General features: G+C 42.6%; 1 protein-coding gene across 10 annotated transcripts in view; it reads right to left on the minus strand.

Moving 5' to 3' along the window:
• Positions 1-25,982, minus strand: part of CYRIA (CYFIP related Rac1 interactor A) — a 105,072-nt gene that overhangs the window by 16,560 nt on the left and 62,530 nt on the right. For 5 of the 10 annotated variants that reach the window (XM_056564232.1, XM_056564228.1, XM_056564231.1 and 2 more), the window contains exons 3-7: positions 18,178-18,257; positions 6,170-6,291; positions 2,256-2,361; positions 952-1,088; positions 679-756 (exon numbers count right to left, since the gene is read on the minus strand). In XM_056564232.1, the coding sequence (XP_056420207.1) occupies positions 679-756; positions 952-1,088; positions 2,256-2,361; positions 6,170-6,291; positions 18,178-18,250 (516 nt within the window). In that variant the 5' untranslated portion in view covers positions 18,251-18,257. Of the gene's footprint in view, positions 1-678; positions 757-951; positions 1,089-2,255; positions 2,362-6,169; positions 6,292-18,177; positions 18,258-18,444; positions 18,525-25,982 lie in introns of those variants that run through there. The other 5 variants (XM_056564237.1, XM_056564234.1, XM_056564235.1 and 2 more) reach the window with 2 other exon arrangements.

A 25,982-nucleotide genomic window follows, 5' to 3' on the forward strand; every position in this document is an offset into this window, starting at 1 on the left:
GACCTCCAGAGGTTTCAAAACTACAACTCCCAGCATGCCCGGACAGGTGGTGATGATGAAGGGGGGGGGGGGGGGTTGATGCCGGTTTTAATGACGGGGGTCTGGATGATGACATGGGGGGGATGATGTATTTCCCACCCTAGGCTTATAGTCGAGTCAATAACTTTTCCTGGGTTTTTGGGGTGAATTTAGGGGCCTCGGCTTATATTCGGGTCGGCTTTTACTCGAGTATATACGGAATAAATAAATATATATATATTTATATATATATATATATATATATATATATATATATATACACACACACATATAAATACATTGTAGCCATGCACATGTATATACGTGCTGGAGCCATTCACATGTATATGTATCATTTCCACTTTCCTAAGACAACTAGACATGACCGTGTGACATTTATATGCTGTACTGTATTATTAAAGTCTAGGTAGCTGCACTCTACAGCATCACCTTATAGTTTTATAGTTTAACCCCTAGAAGTAATTTTGCAGAACTTGGCAAAACTCTGCTACTTGTCAAGTGGCGCAATGCATCATGTCAGAGCTCACAGAAGTACTCGTCAAACACTAAATCTCGTGAAATGTATCACAGCAGAACATACTATGTGCTCCCTCTGAGCCATACAGATTGATCAGCATCGTCTATTATGTATATACTCACATGCATGTTATTTATCCTGTTGCGACTTATCGTCCGTCTGTAGTAACTAAAGTCATTCTGGATTGCCGGATTTCTCATCTGGAAGATTAAAGCGGTTATGTTACGCTGCTGCGTTTGTTTCAAATACAAACAAATCACAACAGGTTATTGTTGATCTGGTCACTGCAGCAGGTGCTGGGAAGAAGGTTTTCTCCAGAGCTCGTGCTAATACTGCACCACATCTCAAGGCAGGAGTCAGGAAGAGGTTAAAGATTTTAGTCACATTGAAGTTACCTTCAGCTCATCGAAACGAAGCGTAAAGTGCAGAATTTCAGCGAACTCTTTAGCCAGGGCTTGCTCCCTTTCCAGGTGTTGTGTCGGAGTGTATGGGGGGCAGGTCAAAGACTCCAGTAAACTTTGCAATGCTTTTTCTGTAGGAATAGTCAGATTGAAATGACAGCAAATAAAAATAAATAAAACACTCAACGACAAGGTTAATTCACACATGGCAGAATTGTTGCAGAAATTTCTTAGTCTGGGTATACATTGCATATGGTTATGTTTCACCGATCCCATTTTATATTTAATTTACTCCTTAACAACAATGGACGCCCTGATAATTAACGCACCAGGACGTAAAGGAGCTGAGATCACTTCATGCCCGTCAGGTACCATCTACAGGGTAATCACCGGTAATGGTGGACATCAGCGATCATGTCCTGGCAGACCAGAGAACTAGATCCCCAGCATTACCAGTGCTATGCCTTTTAGCTAAGAGCCGATACATGAAAGGGGTATTTCGGCTTTATACATCTTATCCCCTATCCAAAGGATATGTCACGGCCACGCCCCCTAGTGACGTCACACCATGGCCCTCCCTTCATGTCTATGGGAGGGGGCGTGACGGCAGTCACGCCCTCCCATAGACATGAATGAGGGGGCGTGGCATGACGTCACTAGGGGCGTGGCCGTGACGTCACATCCCCGTCCCTGAGGCAGTGCCTGGCACAGAATGCCGGGGGCTGCACAGAGATCACGGGGGTCCCCAGCGGCAGGACCCCTGCGATCATACATCTTATTCCCTATCCTTTGGATAGGGGATAAGATGTATAAAGCCGGAATACCCCTTTAAACAATCAGCTCAAAGTAAATAAAGGGATTAAAAATAGCTCTATCTCTGTTTTTACCAATTTTATCTCCTTCTACAATAAAAACAGATAAATATATAAAGAAATCTTCTCTATGTGTCTCAGATGAGTCTCCTCCTCACTATGCTGTGCCTAGATGTAAGACAACTGGCTTCAGCACAGTAAATAATACAATCCCATGAGAGGGGGGCTTGGATTACCTTCAGCTATTCGGTAACTTTCTAAGAAGTTTAGGCGTCAACACTAAAAGGTAGCAAGACTTTACTCCTCGGGAAACTTAACCTAGAACTTTCAGCATAATCTCTGGCAGCGCAGAAGGTGCTGAAGACTATGCCAGGGACATTATATTATATATATATATATATATATATATATATATATATATATATATATATATATATATATATATATATACACACACACACAGCGGAAAGAAAAACAAAAACTTACCAAGTCTTAGAGAAAATTCATAAAACCGCTTCAGCCGGACGACAAGGGGGCAGACAGCGTTCCAGGCTTTTTCCTGAAGTTGGATGTCATTAGGATTTTGTATAGCCTAAAATACACAGAAGATACAAGAGTCTCAATGTAAAATAGATATTGGATCATGGTGGAAAGCTATGGGGCATTGTTATGTTGCAATCTGAAATTGTTCTGCCAAACTGGGGCACTATAAAAAAAAAAAAAAAAAGTTAGATTCAAATTCATATAAGAAATATTATTAATTTTTATTAAATCAATATATTATTACAAGGATGCAATGCACACAAGGACAGGATAAAATAGCATTAATGGAATATATAAAAAGAATAAAAATGTGTGTGTATATATAATAAAGGTAAAAGTAAATGTAAATATAAATAATTACTTAATCAGATGGAGACAGGAGGGGAGTCCAAAAACACTGACAAGATTGTGCCTGAAAACCGTGCCGAATATGCATAAACAATAAAGTGCCCAAGTGCAAACAAATCAATACTTATAGGCAAATTCATATGGCAAAGTGACAAAAGGGGGAGGGTAAGGAAAGGATAGCAGCAATGGAAATAGCAGCACAAACGAGCAGGGCAGGACTCCGCACCTCCACTCCGGTACTCCAACGCGTTTCGCTCAGGGCTCTATCAAGGAGTCCTGCCCTGCTCATATGTGCTGCTATTGCCATTGCTGCTATCCTTTCTTTACCCTCCCCCTTTTGTCACTTTGCCATATGAATTTGCCGATAAGTATTGATTTGTTTGCACTTGGGCACTTCATTGTTTATGCGTATTTGGCACGGTTTTCAGGCACAAGCCTGTCAGTGTTTATATATATTTTAGGGATCGACCGATTATCGGTTTGGCCGATATTATCGGCCGATATTCACGATTTTGGGCGTTATCGGTAATTACCTTGCCGATAACGCCCCGCCCCCGCACCGCCCCGGCCCCATTGCCTCCCCCATCCCCGGTTTTATAATTACCTGTTCCCGGGGTCCACGCTACTTCTGGCTCCTGCTGCGTCCTGTGTTACACTGTGCGCTGCGCAATGACGAGTGACGTCCTGAACGTGACGTCACCGTCAGTGCGCACAGTGACAGCTCAGGAGGACGCCACCGAAGCCAGATGTAGCGTGGACCCCGGGAACAGGTAATTATAAAACTGGGGATGGGGGAGGCAATGGGGCTGGGTCGGTGCGGTGGTCGCGGTGATAGGACTCAGGAGGACCCCCGGACAGGCAGGGGGAGAGAAGCAGGTGGTGGCGGCGGTCTCTGGCACCACAAAAGCCGCTGCAGTTCATTGATTTAAAGCGCCCGCTTTATATCAATGATCTGCAGCGGTGTCGCGGGGGGGGAGGGGGTCGCTTGAACGGGGATAAATAGCTGTTAACTTATACCGGAATATCGGTATAAGTTATCGGCTATCGGCTCTAACCTCCACTGATTATCGACCCTAAAAAAAAAAAATTTTAAAAAACAGTATCGGTCGATTCCTAATATTATATATATATATATATATTTTTTTTTTTTTGGAGCACACCATTTGCACTTTTTTTTAGCTTCCCCTCGTCAGCAGCATAGTCTTACACTCTATATATTGACTCCAATTTACTCTTCCTTTTGTGGGCACTAACTTTTGGACTCCCCTCCTGTCTCCATCTGATTAAGTAATTATTTATATTAACATTTACTTTTACCTTTATTATATATACACACACATTTTTATTCTTTTTATATATTCCATTAATGCTATTTTTATCCTGTCCTTGTGTGTATTGCATCCTTGTAATAATATATTGAATAAAATTAATAATATATCTTATATGAATTTGAACCTAACTTTTTTTTATATACTACACTTGGGGTTACATGTGTGCGCACCTGGTGCGCTTCTAGGTATATATGTTGCTGGTTTTCCTAACCCCTCTTATTACTAAACTAGAGCCGTTTTAGGGACGGGTTGTGTTGGTTCAAACTGGGGTGCTGTAACATCACAAGCCGAACCTGTGAATACAGAACGGGGCATTGAGATTGATAAATTGTGACATCACAATGGGCCTGTGGGGTTGCAATCTGAACTTGTGAGGTCATAGTGGGGCATTGTGAGGATACTATCTGTAATGTTGCAAACCGGTATTGTGATACACCACAGTCTAAAATTCTGATTTCACAATGGGGCATTATGTGGTCACAATGGGGCAAAGAATCTGGGGTGATTTAAAAGGGTACTCCACTGCCCCAGTGTTCGGAAAATTTTGTTCCAAACGCTGGGTGTGGGCTTCAGGGGTCGTGACGTCAAGGCCACGCCCCCTCAATGCAAGTCTATGGGAGGGGGCGTCACGCCCCCTCCCATAGACTTGCATTGAGGAGGCGTGGTGTGACATCATGAAGGCCGTGGCCACGACGCAACGACCCCGCAGCCCACACCCAGTGTTCGGAACAAAATGTTCCAAACACTGGGGCAGTAGAGTACCCATTTAAGGTTTAACGCTCGGAGCAAAATGACAACTTTTTGAATTCTGGAGATTTTTTTTCCCTTTGTCTTCCTATAATTATTTGTACAGGAAGGAGAGAGGGCTTTCTTTCTATTTATAGGAAAAGGTGAAGAGCAGATTGGGAAAGAGTAGGGCAGAGAAAAATTTTTTTTTAAAAAAGAGGGTGGCGGGGGTTAAACATTGAACATTTGTGGTAACGTGCATTCTACATGATGCACTTTTGCTTCTTTATGCATAAAATACTTTCTTTTCACATAGAAGTTTGAAGACTAAGGCAAGTTTCACCCTGTTTGAATACACTGCATTTTAGTGTCCATACCACATTTAGACCTTTGAGCAGTTCTATTAGGTTATGGTCAAACGTTTTGCATCCTCAACATATTTCACTCTGCAGATGCGCCGACGGCAGTCACGAGAGCGAGCTCCCTGCTTCGGCTGGGTAGCTCTGTGTGTCCACTTATAGCGGCAGATTTCCCGCTGTAGCTACAGCGCCTGCTTGTTGAAAATGTGCATCAGGAAATCCCAGGCTAGGAGCAGACACACAGAGCTACCTGGCCGCAGTAGAGTGCGAACGCGCTACGTGTGACCCTATCCCTGAAGCATTTTTTTTTTAGAAGAGGATCCTATGAAGATCTAGGTTTGGTTCCTTGGGAATATGGGACTTGGGGGGTATAACATTAAAATAAGCCTATATAGCAACAACACCTGGATCATGTGATTTACGGATCCAAACTTCGATAACAACGGTTTTATGGAGCTCAAAGTTTGGTTCAGTAGAACAGCCACGATACGTTCACACTACGGAATCTCCATCCAGAACTCAGTCATTTGTCAACTGAATCAGTCGGCGCTAGGACATGTACTGCACATGTCCTAGCGCCGACTGATTCAGTTGACAAAAGACTGAGTTCTGGATGGAGATTCATAGACGGCAATGCATATCCAAGCGGATTCTGAGCAAAGAGAGAACATGATCATTCTTTCGCAGCAGTCTGGAATCTGAATTCTGCTGTGTGGCAGTATCCCATTGTAGACAATGCACCAGAATTTCTTCAGGCTGAAATTGCGTAGTGTAAATGGGCCCTTACTTTATTAGAAATTAGGGCTGGGCGGTATGACCAAGTGTGTGTATCATGGTATTTTTGTAACTTTCGGCGGTTCCACGGTATATAACGGTATTTCCTCCTCCTACAAAAGGACACCACAAGCACTATCATTGTAATAATAAATAGTTTTAAATTAATTCACTGGATCTACATCATTTTTTACATATATTTTATATACACCCATTTATTGGTGACAATCAAGCCCAGACTTGAGAAAAGTGTACCCCCACTTTATACAATAATTTCTTGTTTTCAATCATTTTAGACAATGGCAGGATGAAGGCATACATCTCGTATCTCTTGTCCAGCTCCTTTGTACGCCTGCAGATCTGACAGAATGCTTTCAGATTCCTGCAACACAGCGTTGACTTGGTTCCAGACTTCCCTCTCGCAATCAGTCGGTTGAGCATCTAGGGACGTAAATGTAAGAACGTAAGAATTCCAATGAAATGACAAAGTAACAAAAAAAAAAATAATAAAAATAAAAAATTGATTACTATAAAATACCCAAAAACATAGAGATGGAGAAAGGTGAGTGTTCAGACTGGACATGGCAAACGAGATTTTACAAAAAGGAGGTTAAAATGGTATTTGATGGGTAAAACAGCAAGTGTGTATGTGTTATAGAGATGTATCTTGAAGAATGTCAAATCGAGTGGAGACAAATTCATGACAAACCACAACACCAGGTTTGAAGAGATTACCCTGTCGGGCCCTATGAGGTCCTACTTGTGACCCCTTCTAAGCGCTAGCGTGGACAGCTGCTCACAAAGTGGTTCTTATAGACAGTGGTATCCAAATTCTGGACCTCCAGCTGTTGCAAAAACTACAACTCCCAGCATGCCTGGACAGCCAAAGTCCTTCCCAGTGCTGAGATATAAGCCTTTTTAGTTTTTATGCAAATATAGCTAAAGTGCCCAGGGGGAGGGCATTCCCCACAGCAGCAAGAGTCCCGGTAAGTCCAGCCCATGTCTCCTTCATCAGTGCCCCACTTGCATCAGCGTGCCCTGTACTCGTTTGACTGACAGTCATGACATAAAGAAGACATGCACTGGACTTACCTTAAAGGGGTACTCCCGTGGAAAACTTTTTTTTTTTAAATCAACTGGTGCCGGAAAGTTTAACAGACTTGTAAATCACTTCTATTAAAAAATCTTAATCCTTCCAGTACTTTTTAGGGGCTGTATACTAAAGAGAAATCAAAAAAAGAAATGCATTTCCTCTGATGTCATGACCACAGTGCTGTTTGCTGACCTCTGCTGTCCATTTTAGGAACTGCCCAGAGCAACATATGTTTGCTATGGGGATTTTCTCCTGCTCTGGACAGTTCCTGAAATGGACAGCAGAGGTCAGCAGAGAGCACTGTGGTCATGACATCAGAGGAAATGCATTTCTTTTTTTGGATTTCTCTTTAGTATACAGTCCCTAAAAAGTACTGGAAGGCTTAAGATTTTTTTTTTTTTTTTTTTTTTTTTTTTTTTTATAGAAGAGGATTTACAAGTCTGTTTAACTTTCTGGAACCAGTTGATTTAAAAAAAATAAATAAATAAAATAAAAAGTTTTCCACGGGAGTACCCCTTTAACTGGGAAACGCCCCTTGGGCACTTGAGTCTCAATTACATAAACAAGGTGTCTCTCTTAAATGGAGATAACACAGATCTTTCTTTAAAAGGTGTATTCCAGTAAAAAAAGAAAAAAAAAAAAATAATAATTTATATCACCTGGCTCCAGAAAGTTAAAACAGATTTGTAAATTACTTCTATTAAAATGTTGTAATCCTTCCACTACTTAGCTGCTGAAGTTCAGAATTTCTTTTCTGTCTCACAACAGTGCTCTCTGCTGACACCTGTCTGTCTGTCTCCGTAACTGCACAGAGTAGGAGAGGTTTGCTTTGGGGATTTGCTACTACTCTGGACAGTTCCTGAGACAGACAGACAGAGGTCTCAGCAGAGAGCACGGTTGTCAAAAAAGAACTCAACTTCAGCAGCTGATGAGTACTGGAAGGATTAAGATTTTTTTTAACAAGTCATTTACAAAAGATGTTTAATTTTCTGGAGCCAGTTGATATGAACATTTTTTAATTTTATTTTTTTTTTACCCTGGAGTACCCTTTAATCTTTTGCATTGCAACTTCATAGTCTAGAGCAGCATTTCCCAAGCAGTGTGACTCCAGCTGTTGCCAAACTACAACTCCCAGCATGCCCGGACAGCCAACGGCTGTCCGGGCATGCTGGGAGTTGTAGTTTTGCAACAGCTGGAGGCACACTGCTTGGGAAAACGTTGCTTTGGAAGGTACAAAGCAGGTGTGAAAATCTGATGTTTGACTCGTGTGTGAATAGGGTGTTGTACTGTACTTTGTTGTGTATTTCTAATGTAAATCTGAACCAAGGCACATGGAGATAGCCTTCTAATTGTATCCCGTATAGCACTGTGTGAATAATTCAGTGTGTTTCCCGGGGGGGGGGGGGGGGGCGGGCAGTCACTGCAGGGCCGCTCCATACATTACATATGCACGCTGCTCTGTACTTGGTGCCAATCTGATCTGGGCTGAATACAAACATGTGTGATAAATCTACGCGGAGGGCTCGGAGGTGCCTTCTAGGACACAGTCTCGGCCCTGGAGTGAAACACGCTATTTTTATTTTCTAAGAATCTGGCTTCGGCTCCGCCGTGCTGGGAACAATTCAGGCATTCTGACAGGGACGCCTCTCAGGTAACATTGTCCGACCTGTACGGCTGCCAGGAACTTCACTACATCTCGGGACGGCTCTCGCTCCAAGCTCATTTCATGCCATTCTAGGAGGCACAATCTATACATTACTATGCTGGGCTGTGCCAACACACAGACCGGTAAGTCCTGATCAAACACTACGTGTCTAATGCCCCCTCTCCAGTACTGCTCTCCACTGTACATCTATTCATGATGTAAAATTACCCAACATCCCGGCCTATAAACTGGAACACGTACAATGTTATTCATGCTTATGTCCATACGTTACCTCGGGGAATGTGGTAACAGGACGCATTCTGTACACTCTACAGCGTATGAGATTGGAAAGAAGGGTGGGCTTTTTAAAGAAAAAAATATTTATTATTATTTTTTATTTATATTATTTTTTATTTATATTATTATTTATATTATTATTATTTATATTATTATTATTAATATTATTATTTATATTATCATTATTATTATCATTATTTATATTATTATTATTTATATTATTATCATTTATATTATTTATATTATTATTATCTATATTATTTATATTATTATTATTATTATTATTATTTTTTTTTTTTTTACCCAGAAGCAGCCTGGTTTTGCAAACTGAGATGCAATACCAGATCCAGCCACTGGTCACAAGTGGTGCTGTTTTACTTAAACATTTTTACCCATACAATGTATGTACAGTGCACTTGGGTGCTAAGAACTGGTCACATTTTGTGTTTAATTCACAGGCATACAGTCATGGCCGTAAATGTTGGCACCCCTGAAATTTTTCAAGAAAATTTAGTATTTCTCACAAAAAAAGGATTGCAGTAACACATGTTTAGCTATACACATGTTTATTCCCTTTGTGTGTATTGAAACTAAAGCAAAAAAGGAAGGAAAAAAAAAGCTAATTGGACATAATGTCACAACAAACTCCAAAAATGGGCTGGACATAATTATTGGTACCCTTTCAAAATTGTTGATGAATAAAATTGTTTCAAGCATGTGATGCTCCTTTAAACTCGCCTGGGGGAAGTAACAGGTGTGGACTATATAAAAATCACACCTGAAAGAAGATTAAAAAAAGGAGAGAAGTTCACTTAGCCTTTGCATTGTGTGTGTGCCACACTAAGCATGGACAACAGAAAGAGGAGAAGAGAACTGTGAGGACTTGAGAACCAAAATTGTGGAAAAATATCAATCTCAGTGTGCCTCCAGCTGTTGCAAAACTACAACTCCCAGCATGCCCGGACAGCCAACGGCTGTCCGGGCATGCTGGGAGTCTTAGTTTTGCAAAAGCTGGAGGCACACTGAGATTGTTGATATTTTTCCACAAGTCCATCTCCAGAGATCTAGATTTGCCTTTGTCCACAGTGCGTAACATTATCAAGTTCCAATACACACAAAGGGAATAAACATGTGTAAAGCAAAACACGTGTTACTGCAATCCTTTTCTGTGGGAAATACTTCATTTTATTGAAAAGTTTCAGGGGTGCCAACATTTACGGCCATGACTGTATTGCTATATAGACTTTTAAGACATATGCACCGGAAATACAGATATGCCCTAAATGTTTGATAGGTACGGGTCCCACCTCTGAGTCCTGCACCTATCTCGATCTGTGGCTACAGGAGGTGGTAGAGAAGCTGGTAACAGGGCTCTTTTTACACAGTTTACATAACTCTCCTAGTGAGTTTAAAGGGAAACTCCAGACAATTTTTATTTATCCTATATAGAGATGAGCGAACTTACAGTAAATTTGATTCGTCATGAACTTCTCGGCTCGGCAGTTGATGACTTTTCCTGCATAAATTAGTTCAGCTTTCAGGTGTTCCGATGGGTTGGAAAAGGTGGATACAGTCCTAGGAGACTCTTTCCTAGGACTGTATCCACCTTTTACAGCCCACCGGAGCACCTGAAGGCTGAACTAATTTATGCAGGAAAAGTCATCAACTGCCGAGCCAAGAAGTTCGTGACGAATCGAATTCACTGTAAGTTCGCTCATCTCTAATCCTATGTGTCTGGTTTGCCACCATTAAAATAATAAACTGTAATAATAATAATGTCCACTTGTAGCGGCGGATTACCCGCTGCGCATCTGCTGTGACCAGGCACCGCATATACAGCGGGAAATCTGCTGATATGAACAGACATTGTTATTAAAGTTTATTATTTTAATGGTAGCAACCAAGGCACAGAGAATTTTAAAAAAAAATGTCCGGAGTACCCCTTTAACCAGCTGAAATGAACTTATCCCCTATACACAAAAAAAGGGGATAAAAGTAGCTGATCACGGAGGTCCGACCGCTGGGATCCCACTTTATCTCTGGAACGGGACCCTGTCTCGCTAAGGGTGCATGTACGCCACATTTTTGCAATACAGTTCCCGTATCAGGTTTTTGATGAGAAACGGATTCCTCAAAACCTGATTAAACTGTATCAAAACGTGTGCACAAATTTTAACCCATATACGGTTGAAAACCGTATATGGTTTGAAAAATGATGTACGGTTGCATCCGTTTTTTAAGAAAAAAAAGTATATGTTTTTAACTTTTCACTCCATTTTGAATAAAGTTTCACTTGTTTGATTGAAAGTTCAAGAAAAAAAAAAAGGGCAAAGTCAAAAACCGGAGGGAACCGTACGCACATACGGTTCTGTACGGTTCCCATTGACTCCCATGTTGAAAAAAAACGTATACAGTTTTTCACCCGGACCAAAAAACATGGTAGACTACGGTTTTGGGTACGGGAAAAAAAAAACTGGACAAAACCGTATGAGATGCAAAATGGACACAACCGGATGATGGGGGAGATTTCTCAAAACCTGTGCAGAGGAAGAGTGGTGCAGTTGCCCATAGCAACCAATCAGATTGCTTCTTTCATTTTCCACAGGCCTCTAAAGAGGCCTGTGGAAAATGAAAGAAGCAATCTGATTGGTTGCTATGGGCAACTACACCACTCTTCCTCTGCACAGGTTTTGAGAAATCTCCCCCGATGTGTTTGACATACAGTTTACAATTTTAAGTCAATGCATACGGTTTTCTATACAGTTCCATACAGTTTTTAAAGGGGTATTCCAGGCAAAACCTTTTTTTATATATATATCAACTGGCTCCGGAAAGTTAAACAGATTTGTAAATTACTTCTATTAAAAAATCTTAATCCTTCCAATAGTTATTAGCTTCTAAAGTTTTCTGTCTAACTGCTCAATGATGATGTCACGTCCCGGGAGCTCCCGGGACGAGAGTCATCAGAGAGCAGTTAGACAGAAATCAACAACTCAACTTCAGAAGCTAATAACTATTGGAAGGATTAAGATTTTTTAATAGAAGTAATTTACAAATCTGTTTAACTTTCCGGAGCCAGTTGATATATAAAAAAAGGTTTTGGCCTGGAATACCCCTTTAACTTGAAACCATATACGGGAACTGTATAGCAAAAACGTTGTGTGCATGCACCCTTAGTGAGGAGAACGTGTTGTTTACCATTCATTTCAATGGGAGTTCCTATAGAAATCAAAGAAGCGCATGCCATTTACTGCACGCGCTCCTCACTCAGAGCCGGGAGATCGGTTCTGGAGATCGCGGGAGGTCCAAGCAGTCGGAACCCTAACCCTAACCCTTTTAATTTAACTGTGTCAAACAGCCCTGTTCTCAGCTTCTCGCTCCCGCAGCAGGGAGCTCGCTCTTGTGACTTCCCCCGGCACATCTGCAGCATGAAACGCGCTGCATATGCGCTTCGCGTCACCCACCCTACCCTAGAAAAGTAACCTATCGTCACTTTCTTGCTGCCTGAACCACAAGTCATTGGTCCCCAGCAGCTTCACTCAGAACTCATTGATCGATATCTTCTCAAAATTTCTGGGCCTTACTCCGTAATTACTCCGCTGATGGTAATCTATGGTATGTGTGTAAATGAAAGGTGTGTGCAAAAATGAACGAAAAACCATCAAATCCATCAAAATATAAAAAAAAACACATATCAGTTAAAAGTTAAAACATTTCAAAATCCACAATGAAAACATTTATTGAGAACATCGGTGATTTTGTCAACAACACGAATATAATGCTAAAGCTGCAGTTATTCTCTATACAAGCCATGCACCATGTTAGACATGCAGGTTAGTGAGGACGACATGCAGCGGCTCCGCAGCCACACACAGCAAGCATTAATAAAAACATTAAACATACTAATTTATTTATCTTCCCACCAAGAGATTTTGGGGGGGGAAGATTTATTAAAATCCGTTCAGAGGAATAGTTGCCGAGTTGCCCATAGCAACCAATCAGATCGCTTCTTTCATTCACTCAGCAACTTTTCCTCTGGGCAGGTTTTAATAAATCTCCCCCTTTAATTTTATTTATATAAGGATGAATTCACACTAAACAGTTGTGTTGCAGACATTTATGCAACTAAATATCAGTTCTATGCATCTGGCTGGGGCTGTTTAGGCCAAATGCCCATTTACCTCAATGGGAGAGTCACAGACATTGGTGCAGAAAGGTCATGCCACATGTGAATTCCCCTTCAAAAATATTTTTTTTAAATAATTTTTTTTCAATGTAATTTTTTTTAAATTTAATTAAAAAAAATGTCCTCTTTTTTTTTTTTTTTTTTTACTAAAACAACAAGGCCTGTCGCCTCGCCTGAAGTGTCTGTTTAGTAAGAAATCTTCGAGCGCCTCTTCATAGAACACTGCACTGTGCCGTTCCCCTCCTATTCTTTATGGAAATGTACAAATAAATCGACAACTGGGTGTTACCATGTCTTAAAGGGGTACTCCGGTGAAAAACTTTTTTTTTTTTTTTTAAATCAACTGGTGCCAGAAAGTTAAACAGATTTGTAAATTACTTCTATTAAAAAATCTTAATCCTTCCTGTACTTATTAGCTGCTGAATACTACAGTGGAAATTATTTCCGTTTGAAACACAGAGCTGTCTGCTGACATCACGAGCACAGTGCTCTCTGCTGACATCACAAGCACAGTGCTCTCTGCTGACACCTCTGTCCATTTTAGGAACCGTCCAGAACAGCATATGTTTGCTATGGGGATTTCCTTTTACCCTGGACAGTTCCTAAAATGGACAGAGATGTAAGCAGAGAGCACTGTGCTTGTGATGTCAGCAGAGAGCACTGTGCTTGTGATGTCAGCAGAGAGCTCTGTGTTTCAAAAAGAAAAGAATTTCCTCTGTAGTATTCAGCAGCCAATAAGTACAGGAAGGATTAAGATTTTTTTTAATAGAAGTAATTTACAAATCTGTTTCACTTTCTGGCACCAGTTGATTTAAAAAAAACAACAGAGGAACAACAGAGGAACATAACACATTTCTAAAAAGTAAAAAAAAAAAAAAAGGAGAAAAAAATAAAAACTAAAAGATGCTCTAGAATAGTTATTTCATGAAGAATGTGAATGCTTACTAAACAGACCCATCAGATCGTTTTTAAGAGGACATTTACAAGCGCGTTTTTCCGCTGCAGATTTGCTTTAGCAAATTTTGCCACCCATTAAAGTCAATGGGCAGCAAAATCTGCAGCCAAAATATACACATGTGAACGTACCCTAGGGGTTGACCTGAAAGCAGGTCAAAAGGACCTTTAGTCTTGAGATAGGCAAGGGTCCCAGATGTGGTATCTCAAGCTTTCAAACTTTTATGGCATAATTCCTAATACGCCATAAATGTTGGGATGGAAATATCCCATTAAAGGGGTACTCCGCTGAAATTTTTTTTTTAATCAACTGGTGCCAGAAAGTTAAACAGATTTTTAAAGGGGTACTCCGGTGCAAACCCTTTTTCTTTTAAATCAACTGGTGGCAGAAAGTTGAACATATTTGTAAATCACTTGTATTAAAAAATTTTAATCCTTCCAGTGCTTATTAGCTGCTGAATGCTACAGAGGAAATTCCTTTCTTTTTGGAACACTGATGACATCACGAGCACAGTGCTCTCTGCTGACATCTCTGTCCAGTTTAGCAACCATGCATAGCAGATGCATAGCAGATGTATGCTAAGGGCAGCATGGTGGCTCAGTGGTTAGCACTTAGCACTACTGCCTTGCAATGCTCGGGACTTGGGTTCAAATCCCACTAAGGACAACAATAAATAAAGCGTTATTATAATAACGTCAGCAGAGAGAACTGTGATTGCGATGTCATCAGAGAGCATTCCAAAAAGAAAATAATTTCCTCTGTAGTATTCAGCAGCTAATAAGTACAGGAAGGATTAAGATTTTTTAATAGAAGTAATTTACAAATATGTTTAACTTTCTGCCACCAGTTGATTTAAAAAGAAAAAAGGTTTTCACCGGAGTACCCCTTTAAATTACTTGCATTAAAAAATCTTAATCCTTCCAGTACTTATCAGCTGCTGTCTGCTCCACATTCTTTTAGAATTTCCTTTCTGACCACAGTGCTCTCTGCTGACACTTCTGTCCATTTTAGGAACTGTCCAGAGTAGGAGAAAATCCCCATAGCAAACCTCTCCTGCTCCGGACAGTTCCTGACATGGACAGAGGTGCCAGCAGAGAGCACTGTGGTCAGACAGAAAAGAAAATTCAAAAAGAAAAGAATTTCCTGTGGAGCATACAGAAGTACTAGCAGGATTAATATTTTTTTTATATTAGTAATTTACATATCTGTTTAACTTTCTGTCATCAGTTGAATAAAAAAAAAAAGAAAAAGAAAAAATAAATAAAATGTTTTCCAGCGGAGTACCCCTTTAAAGGCCGTTGTGCCCCCTTCCCATAGACTTTCGTTGAGGGGGCGGGCGTGACGCCACGAGGGGTGGCCCTGAACACGGAAGCCCGCACACACATCGTTCGGAACAATAACTTCCGGACGCTGGGGAGCAGAGCTCAGAAAGCAAGGGAACGGAGTACCCCTTTAAAGGACCATGACCAGCCAAGAGTAGGGTGTATTTAAAAAATCTGCACTTTTACCCACAATGCAAAATACAACTGAAGCTTAAAACAGTTAAAACTATATAAATACCTGAAGAATATTTTTCACCCCAATTTTAGACAATTTAAAAACATGAAAATTGTTAATAAAACGAAGACAGGCAAGAGGAAACGTGCATGCAAACACAGATTTGCAACAACTTAGACTTTCAGCATAAGGCAGGCGTGAGGGTAAATCCCCTTTATCGTCCTCATAATTTCTAAGGTAGGGAAACCCTGTTGTGGTAAATCTTGGACTATGCAGGGTCTACACCAGTCGAGCAGCCACAGCCGTCACATCCCCTCCCATAGACATGATTGGAGGGGGCGTGGAGTGACATCACGACCATGGCCGCCTGAAGCCGGCATTAATGTGCAGAACGGTGGGGTGCCTACCTGGAGATCGCCGGGGTCCCAGTGGCCAGATCCCCTGCAATCAGACATCTTATCCCCTATATTTTGGATAGGGGATAAAATGTCTAGGGGTGGAGTTCCCCTTTAAACATGCATGGGAAAGGCATAAGTTTATCCTTCATACAAGATAGGGACTATTGATAGTATTTAGAATATTGGGCAGACTAGATGGGTCAAACGGTTCTTATCTGCCGACACATTCTATTAGGGAGATTGATCAAAACCTGTCCAGGGGGAAAGTTGCTGAGTTGCCCATAACAACCAATCAGATCGCTTCTTTCATTTTTGAAAAGGCCTCTGAAAATTGAAAGAAGCGATCTGATTGGTTGCTATGGGCAACTTTTCCTCTAGACAGGTTTTGATAAATCTCCCCCTATGTTTCTACATGTAAGGCTGCATTCACACCACGTTTTTGCAATACAGATCCGGTATACGTTTTCAATATGAAAACCGTCCGGAACCGTATTGAAAACCGTATGCATTGACTCTCCATTGAAAACCGTATGCCAAAAGATGCATCTGGTTGCATCTTGAACGGTTTTGTCTGTTTTTTTTCCCCCGTACCCAAAACCATAGTCTACCACGGTTTTTGGTCCGGGTGAAAAAACGTATTAAACCGTATACTTTTTTTTTTTTTTTTTTTTTTTAACATGGGAGTCAATGGGAACCGTACAGAACCGTATGTGGGTACTGTTCCATACGGTTTGCACCATACGGTTTTTGACTTTGCACAGTTTTTTTTGTTTTTGGAATCTCAAACAAGTGAAACTTTATTCATAATGGAGTGAAAAGTTAAAAATGTATAATTTTTTTTCTTAAAAAAGCGGATGCAACCAGACATAATTTTTCAAACTATATACAGGTTAAAATTTGTACACACGTTTTGATACAGTTTAGTCAGGTTTTGAGCAATCCGTTTTTCATCAAAAACCTGATAAGTGAACTGTATTGCAAAAACATGGTGTGAATGCACCCTAACTTATTCTGTTCAGGAAACTTGTGGGGTTGCCAGGACGCAGATTAGCCCCATTGAAAGGTGCTCGTCTGTGGCCAAAACCACCAAACAGAAACCAGGGAATTCTCTTTTTTGCAGTTTTTTTATTTAACCACAAACCCTTAAAAATTGCAGGGGGTACCGTAATTTATAAAATTTTGATGTTTCCCTATAGTGTGCAAAAAGTTACCAGGCACAGATCCATACAATTGGTAGTAGGTGTGTCAGGTACTGAAGCTTAGTCCCCCTTACTGGATAGGACTGCTCATCAGAGAGCTGCAGTACCAGGCACAGCCACCAAAAATGATATGGCGCTGTACCTACACCATGATGAAGCTACATCACTGGTCTGACTGCAATGACCCTCTTAAAACAGCTGACTGATGGTGGTGCTAGAAGTTGGACCCCCAACCAACCTCCTGGGAGGGTGTATACCATTATTTCCAGACAGTGTGTCTTCAGCTGTTGCAAAACTACAACTCCAAGAATGCCCGGACAGCCAACGGCTGTCTGGGCATTCTTGGAGTTGTAGTTTTACAACAGCTGGAGACACACCGTTTGAAAAAAACACTGGTGTAAACTATAGATAGGCAATAGTAAATATTGAAGTGGTACTCTGGAAAAACAATGTTTTTTTTATATAAACTGGTGCAAGAAAGTTAAACAGATTTGTAAATTACTTCTATTAAAAATCTTAATCCTTCCCGTATTTATCAGCTGCTGAAGTCGAGTTCTCTTCTGACAACAGTGCTCTCTGCTGACACCTCTGTCTGTCTCAACTGTCCAGAGCAGGATAGGTTTACTATGGGGGATTTGTTCCTACTCCGGACAGTTCCTGAGACAGACAGAGGTGTCAGCAGAGAGCACTGGGGTCAGACTGGAAAGAACTACATATCAGCTGCTGTATAATACAGAGAATTTTATAAGTACTGGAAGGATTAAGATTTTTAAATAGAACTAATTTACAAATCTGTTAAACTTTGTCACCTGCCCATTTAAAAAAAATTTAAAAAATTAAATTCCCTCCGATATACCCCTATAAAAGGGGTTCTCCGGAAAATGTTTGTGTGTGCGTGCCTAGATAAGGCCAGGGTTCCCTCAAAGTATTATTTTTTTTTTAAATATTCACTTATATGACATCTAGAGTGTTTGCAAATCTTCAGAAGTCATGCAATAGTCAACAAGCAATAGTGTTAGTAAAGAAATCATCACCGCCAAGCAAGAGGTGTGCTCACTTTCAAAGTCAAGGAAAAAGTTTGGTCCCTGATCAAGCTCTGTGCATGTAAGAACTTTTAAAAGATTTCCCATTTGCCTCCTGAAAAAGGAAAAAAGAACAAGAGAAAAAAAAAGGAAAGAAGTGCTAAGTGGGTGAGATATAAAGTAACATGCAAGCAGATGGCAGCCTCCGGTGCAGAGACGGTGGGTCCCGTCTCATCAGCTCAGACCATGAAGGGAGAAAGATTCACCTATTGTCACCTATTGACACTTATCATAAAACTTACTTTCAAAATCCAGGAAAAAATGTGGATAATTTTCTATTTCCCTGGTTAGCACTTTAAGAAGATTACCCATCCCCGCAAACCTGGTGGACATAATACAAAACAGTATACAAATGATCAATATACATGGCTTAACGGCAACAAGGAGACCAAATATATCTGAAAATAGATCCTCTTAAAGGGTTACTGTTCTTTAACTTTTGACATGTCGGAAGTCTTGAACGGTAGAGGTGCGTGGCTGTGCGCTTCACTCCCCGAATCATATGGATCTCTGTCCAGTTACATATAATGGAGCCCGTTTAACTGAACGGAGAGCACAGCGAGCCTGGGAGTGAAGCATATAACCATGAGCTTCTCTCTCTCGATCCGTCAGCACCGAGACCCGAACTGATCAAGAAGTCTTGAACGGTGTCGGTGCGTGGCTGTGCGCTTCACTCCCTGAATCACATGGATCTCTGTCCAGTTACATTGCATGGAGCTTGTCTAACTGAACGGAGAGCACAGCGAGCCTGGGAGTGAAGTATATAACCACGAGCTTCTCTCTCTCGATCGGTCAGCACAGAGAACCCCGACTGATCAAAACTTTTGACATGTCAAAAGTTTCTTATAGATAACAGGGACACTTTATAAAGATTGGTGGCATTGGTGGCTTATCACTAGGATGTGGAGCTGATGTGACTCTCACCGATGACTGGAACCATTCCGACTCCACTAGGCATTTTTTTTTTATTGGTTGTTTATAATGGCCGGCCATATGATGAAAAGGGGTGTGGGCCAACACAGGATAAAGTGGCATGGTGCTTTCCTGGTGTCATCGAACTCTAGCAGATTGATCTTTGTGACACCCCATGAGATGGACATCATAGCATATTCTGGCTTTTCCAACCAACCAAAATGGCCATGGAGCACTTAAAAGGGGTACTCCACTGGCCAGCGTTTGGAAGTAAATGTTCCGAAGGCTGTTTTCGCACTGTGGGGGTCGACCACGCCCCTCGTGACATTACAGCCACGTCCCCTCAATGCAAGTCTATGCCCCCTCCCATAGACTTGCTTTGAGGGGGCATGGATGTGATGTCATGATGGGCGCGGCCTACCCCCACAGCACGAAAACAGCCTTCGGAAGATTTACTTCCAAAAGCTGGCCAGTGGAGTACCCCTTTAAATAGTATACTCAGGAGAAATTGCTGCATCTATTGTAGATCAAACATAAGTAGATGATAAGAAATAGTTGACATGACAAGAATCCATAAGATCCTGTAGATACCCGAATATCACATTTGGAAGTAAATCTTCCGAAGGCTGTTTTCGTGCTGTGGGGGTACCACCCCCATCATGACATCACAGCCACGCTCCCTCAATGCAAGTCTATGGGAGGGGGCGTGACTTGTCACGCCCCCTCCCATAGATTTGCATTGAGGGGGAATGGCCATAATGTCACGAGGGGCGTGGTCAACTCCCGCAGTGCGAAAAGAGCCTTCAGAACATTTACTTCCAAACGCTGGCCAGTGGAGTACCCCTTTTAAGTGCTCCATGCCCATTTTGGTTGGTTGGAAATGCTAGAATATGCTACTATGTCCATCTCATGGGGGGGGGGTCACGAAGATCAATCTGCTAGAGTTCGATGACACCAGGAAAGCACCATGCCACTTTATCCTGTGTTGGCCCACACCCCTTTTCGTCATATGTCCGGCCATTATAAACAACCAATAAAAAAAAATGCCTAGAGGAGTCGGAATGGTTCCAGTCATCGGAGAGAAAGATGTCGCAAGCACAAATTTTTCTCCCACTATCTTTTAACGGCCATCAGACTACTGGGCACAAACGGCAGTGTGAAAGGAGCCTAAATTCATGGCATATACCAGGGTAAGTCATACACATCTAAAACATGAGGTTTCACCACGGGGACCATCACCTATCTGTAAAACGAGGTCCCACCACCCACCCAGATGAGTATCGGTTCAGTAGCCAGGATTTGGAAAATAGGCGAGCTGGCTGTTAGATGAAATTGACGTTAGTGGTGTAAACAGAACCGCACAAGGAGCTACACAATTTGCATAACATGGGACGGTGGGACCGACATCTACCCAACAATGATGGCATATCCTGTGGAGACTGGAATACTCCTTTAATAAGTCTGACCATGATTAAGAACCGCTCATTCGAAACCTGTGAGCTATCTCTGGCCACGTTATGGATTTTAATCTGTGTACGCAACAATAAATCCACTTGGACCTTCATCTTGAGCGTTGGACTTCTTCATCCTTTAAAAAAATCTGGTGCATTCCAAAGCAACACAACTTTTGTCTTTTTTAGATACTCTTAGAAAGCGTCAAGAACAAAACAATACATTTTACACACCATGAACGTCAGCTTTTTAGTTTAGTAGGAGCAGACAAGCCCCAGCTGATAAATATTTCTGTAACTCGTAGTGTGTCTGAAGCTGTTGAAAAACTAGTAGTTTTGTAACAACTTCAGACACACTGCTCTAAAGTAATAACCCTACGTCCTCCATGTCCCCCAGTTGGCCACTTCTATCCTTTGCCGACTGCATGGAGAATGAGACTAAAACCTCCGATAACCCGGAAACCTCCAACCTTTTCCAATAAAATCCCCCCCCCCCCCCAAACTTCCAGGGATGAAAGAGTGTATGTGAAGTTTTGTTTATCTTCCCGTACGCTGTGATCGTAGAACGTCCCTGGCCTTCGAAAACATGAGAAGAGAATAGGCTGGCGCTTGTCTGCCCGAGGAGGACTTGTTTTTATTTTTGGTTACGGTAATAAAGCCCCACAATGTGTAACAGTATCCGAGCAGGGAAGGTGGTGAGGAGGATTTGTTTATTTCTCCGGGGTGGGGGTCTCGCTGGTTATGTGATTAAGATCCAGTCATGTGAATTAAGGGCGCACGGTTGTTTAGGAAAACGCTGGACCCTTGTAAATGTAATAAACGTGTCCACATTACCGGGCAGACAGGAGCTGGAGACTGTGGCTTCCAGGCTTAACAAGAGGCAAGGACTGCCAGTCAATAAGCTTTTTCTACGCGGCCCTGGGGTGCACGTCAGACTTCGTGAAGGATAATGTGCCGGGGAGTACGAGGCCTGGACGCTGGGTAATTTCTAATCCTCAGGTATTTCTTCTTTCTTCTTCTTCTTAATGGATCTACTTAAAGGCAGGACAGAAGCGACTAACCTATATAGCTCCGGGTGTGACGATGTACCATGTCCTAACATTCAGGGACTGGTCAATGCCCAGGTGGAGACTATTGACGTCTTTGCCTTTATTTTAATGTACAACAACATAATTTTTCCAAACGAGAATGTCCATCTTTATTTTTGCACCAGCTGGAGAGTTACAGGTTAAAGTGTACATGTCATATGCTTCTATATGTTACTCACTAGGTCATGCAGATGCTTTACATGTCTATGTGTCCAGCTTCTGTATTTGGGTCACAAATCCTGTCATTTTGCTGTTCACCCATTCTGACATTCACTGCTCAGGGAGGGGCATGTCTGAGGCAAGCACTGAGCCCGCCTTCACTCACCATGCATTCACTTCCTCCCTGAGTCTGCTGTGCTGGGTCTCTTCAGTCACTGCAGGCTGCTCTGTAACCCCTCCTCTCTGTTTTCATGCTGCTGTCCAATAGGACAGGAGTGAGTACAGAGGAGTGCTAGTCCCTCCCTCACTTGGTACAGTAACCCCCCCGACATGCGATGGCCCCGACACATGATCAAATAGACATACGATGGCCTCTCAGAGGCCATCGCATGTCGATGTCAGCATGGACATACGATGCTTTTATATGTCGGGGCCATCGCATTAACTGCTATCCGACAGCGCAAAATGCTTAAGCTGCTGTCAGATAGCAGTTTAAGCATCCCGGACAGGTTCACTTACCTATCCCCGCTGCTCCGGGTCCACTTCGCGATCCTTTGGCGTTTTCTGCATCTTCTCCGGGGTCCGGGCCTTGCTTTCCGGAGTCGTTGTTACGTCACTGCACACGCCGTCCCGGTGCCGCAACGTAATAACGTCACCTGAAAGCAAGGCCCGGACCCTGCAGAAGATGCGGAAGAAGCTGGAGGATCCCAAAGAAGACGCCGGAGCAGCGGGACAGCATCGGGAGCCCCTGGGACAGCATCGGGAGCGGTGAGGATGCGGTCCTGAGCGGCGGGGACAGGTGAGTATAACTTCCTATACTTTACATTGCACGGATCCCTCAACATACGATGGATTCGACAAACGGGCATGTCCGGGCATGCTGGGAGTTGTAGTTTTGCAACATCTGGAGGTACGCAGGTTGAAGACCACTGATGAAGGAATTGACAGGCGGTGATGATGAAGGGGGGTGTTAATGACAGGGGTCTGGATGATTACATGGGGGGGGGGATGATGTATTTCCCACCCAAGGCTTATAGTCGAGTCAATAACTTTTCCTGGGTGTTCGGGGTAAAATTAGGGGCCTCGGCTTATATTCGGGTCGGCTTATACTTGAGTATATACGGTATACGTTTATCAGTATCTGGTTTTAATTAAAGTAAAAGCTGTTTTTTTTTTGACTACCATAAAGCACCAAGTCGAACAATTCCCCAATATTCTCATCTTACAAGTAGAGATACATGATGTAATGGGGAAAAAAAGGCAAAGCTGGCATTGTCAGCAGTCAACAGGTACCCAATATGGTGCCCATAACCTCTGACTGGAGCCCCTATGCCGCTCTGACTGCTAGACTTGTTCTATAGACTGTGTATAGGAAGATTAGAGAACTGCTTGTAATGCAATTCCTTATAATAATAATAAACCTGAAACTAGCAGTAAAAAGGTTAAAGATTCATATCCTGAAAAGCAGTTTTTATCATCCTAAAAGACGTTACAGTCCTTCTCATCGAAGAGACGTAATGGGTTTACAAAAGGATCTAATGTGCACTGCTCGTCCATCATAAACATTACCAAAGAGGGAAGCCAAGTACAAAGCTATATATTGTATGAAGCACAGTATTGTTCAGGAAAGCCGGCAAAGCTAAACACACACATAAGCAGACATTGTGCAGCTGTTTTGACAACCCTGCAATGCTACTCCGTGGATTTCCTGAGAAGGAGACGCTTGCGACTCACAGACGGCCCTATAGACGTTCACACGGGAGGGTCATCCATGATCATCTGCTGCCCCCTGCTGTTTGGTGGAGGAAGATGCCAAACAAAAATGTGACAAAATGTGCAAAAATACTACTTTTAGCTGCCTGGAAAGCCTTAGGCCAGTGTTTTCATAACAATGTGCCCCCAGCTGCTGCAAAACTACATCCCCCGCATGTCCGGACAGCCGAAATCACTTTCTTAGGCACATCTGTTTAATTGCTTGTTAACACAAATAGCCAATCAGCCAGCCAATCACATGGCAGCAACTCAATGCATTTAGGCATATAGATGTGGTCAAGATAACTTGCTGAATTTTAAAGGGGTATTCCGGACAAAAACGTTTTATCCCCTAGCCAAAGGATAGGGGGATTAGATGTCTGATCGCGGGGGGCCCACTGCGGAGACCCCCCGCGATCTCCCTGCAGCCCCCGCATTCTACGTGGGGCTGCATCTCCGGTTTCGGAAACCTTCGGGTTTCCGGGACGTGACGTGATGTCACGCCACGCCCCCTCCATTCATGTCTATGGCCGTCACGCCCCCTCCCATAGACATGAATGGAGGGGGCTTGGCGTAACGTCACATCCCAAGTCCTGGAAACTCAGAGGTTTCCGAAACTGGAGATGCAGCACCCGCATAGAATGTGGGTGCTGTAGAGAGATGGCGGGCGGGTGGGGGGTCTGCAGTGGGCCCCCCGCGATCAGGCATCTAATCCCCTATCCTTTGCAAAGGGGATAAAATGTTTTTGCCTGGAATACCCCTTTAAGTGACTTTGAACGTGGCATGGTTGTTGGTGTCAGACTGGCTGGTCTGTGTATTCAGAAACTGCTGATCTACTGGGATTTTAACTCGCAACCATCTCAAGGGTTTACAGAGAATGGTCCGAAGAAGAGAAAATATACAGTGAGGGGCAGTTGTGTGGATAAAAATGCCTTCTTGATGTCAGAGGAGAATGGGCAGACTGGTTCAAGATGTCAGAAAGGCAAAAGTAAGGCTATGTTCACATGGTGGAATGTCCGCACAGAAAATTTCTTTGAGGACCTAACTGACAGTGGAGCGACGACAGAACATACCGGTACTAGGATCGCTCGGAAATTTGCAGTCTCATAGACAGTAATACATTTCCACACGGAATCCACAAAAGCACTGAACAGATTTAACGTTTTTGCAGATGCCACAGGATTTCTGTGGCAGATGTTGCTGCGCAGAAATTCTGCCATGTGAACAGAGCAGCAGAATCTCATTGAAATCAATGGGACTCTGCTGCGAAATGTCTAAGGAATATTCATGCAGAATTCCGTGCAAACATTTTGACATGTGGACATACCCTTACTCAAATAACCACTGGTTACAACCAAGGAATGCAGAATACCATCTCTGAATGCACAACACATCCAACCTTGAAGCAGAAGATTTCACTGGGTGCCACATCTGTCAGCCAAGAACCGGGAAACTGAGGCTACAAATTGCACAGGCTCACTATAATTGACTGGAAGAATGTTTCCTGGACCGGCGAGTCTCTACACCAAATTCTGACCCTATCATCTGAATGGAATAAACATGAAAGCCATCCTGCCTGGTATCAGCGGTTCAGGCTGTGGTGTAATGGTGCGGGGGACATCTTATTGACACACTTTGGGCCCCTTAGTACCAATTGATGGTATAAACCTGACAGCCTACTCAAGTATTGTTACTGTCCATGTCCATCCCTATATGACCACAGTGGACCCATCTTCTGATGATACTTCCAGCAGGACAATGCCCCATGTCACATGACATCATCTCCTACAGAACAATGAGGTCACTGGACTCCAATGGCCTCCACAGTCACCTGATCTCATCCAATAGATCACCGCTGGGATGTGGTGAAAGAAGAGATTAACATCATGGACGTGCAGTCAACAAATCCACAGCAACTGTGTGATGTCATCATGTCCATATAAAGGAACTGTGTGATGTCATCATGTCCATATAAAGGAACTGTGTGATGTCATCATGTCCATATAAAGGAACTGCGTGATGTCATGTCCACATGGAGGAACTGCGTGATGTCATCATGTCCACATGGAGGAACTGCGTGATGTCATGTCCATATGGAGGAACTGCGTGATGTCATGTCCATATGGAGGGACTGCGTGATGTCATCATGTCCATATGGAGGGACTGCGTGATGTCATCATGTCCATATGGAGGGACTGCGTGATGTCATCATGTCCATATGGAGGGACTGCGTGATGTCATCATGTCCATATGGAGGGACTGCGTGATGTCATCATGTCCATATGGAGGGACTGCGTGATGTCATCATGTCCATATGGAGGGACTGCGTGATGTCATCATGTCCATATGGAGGAACTGCGTGATGTCATCATGTCCATATGGAGGGACTGCGTGATGTCATGTCCATATGGAGGGACT

This window comes from Hyla sarda, chromosome 3 (genome assembly GCF_029499605.1).
Source record: "Hyla sarda isolate aHylSar1 chromosome 3, aHylSar1.hap1, whole genome shotgun sequence".
NCBI classification, from domain to species: Eukaryota; Metazoa; Chordata; class Amphibia; order Anura; family Hylidae; genus Hyla; species Hyla sarda.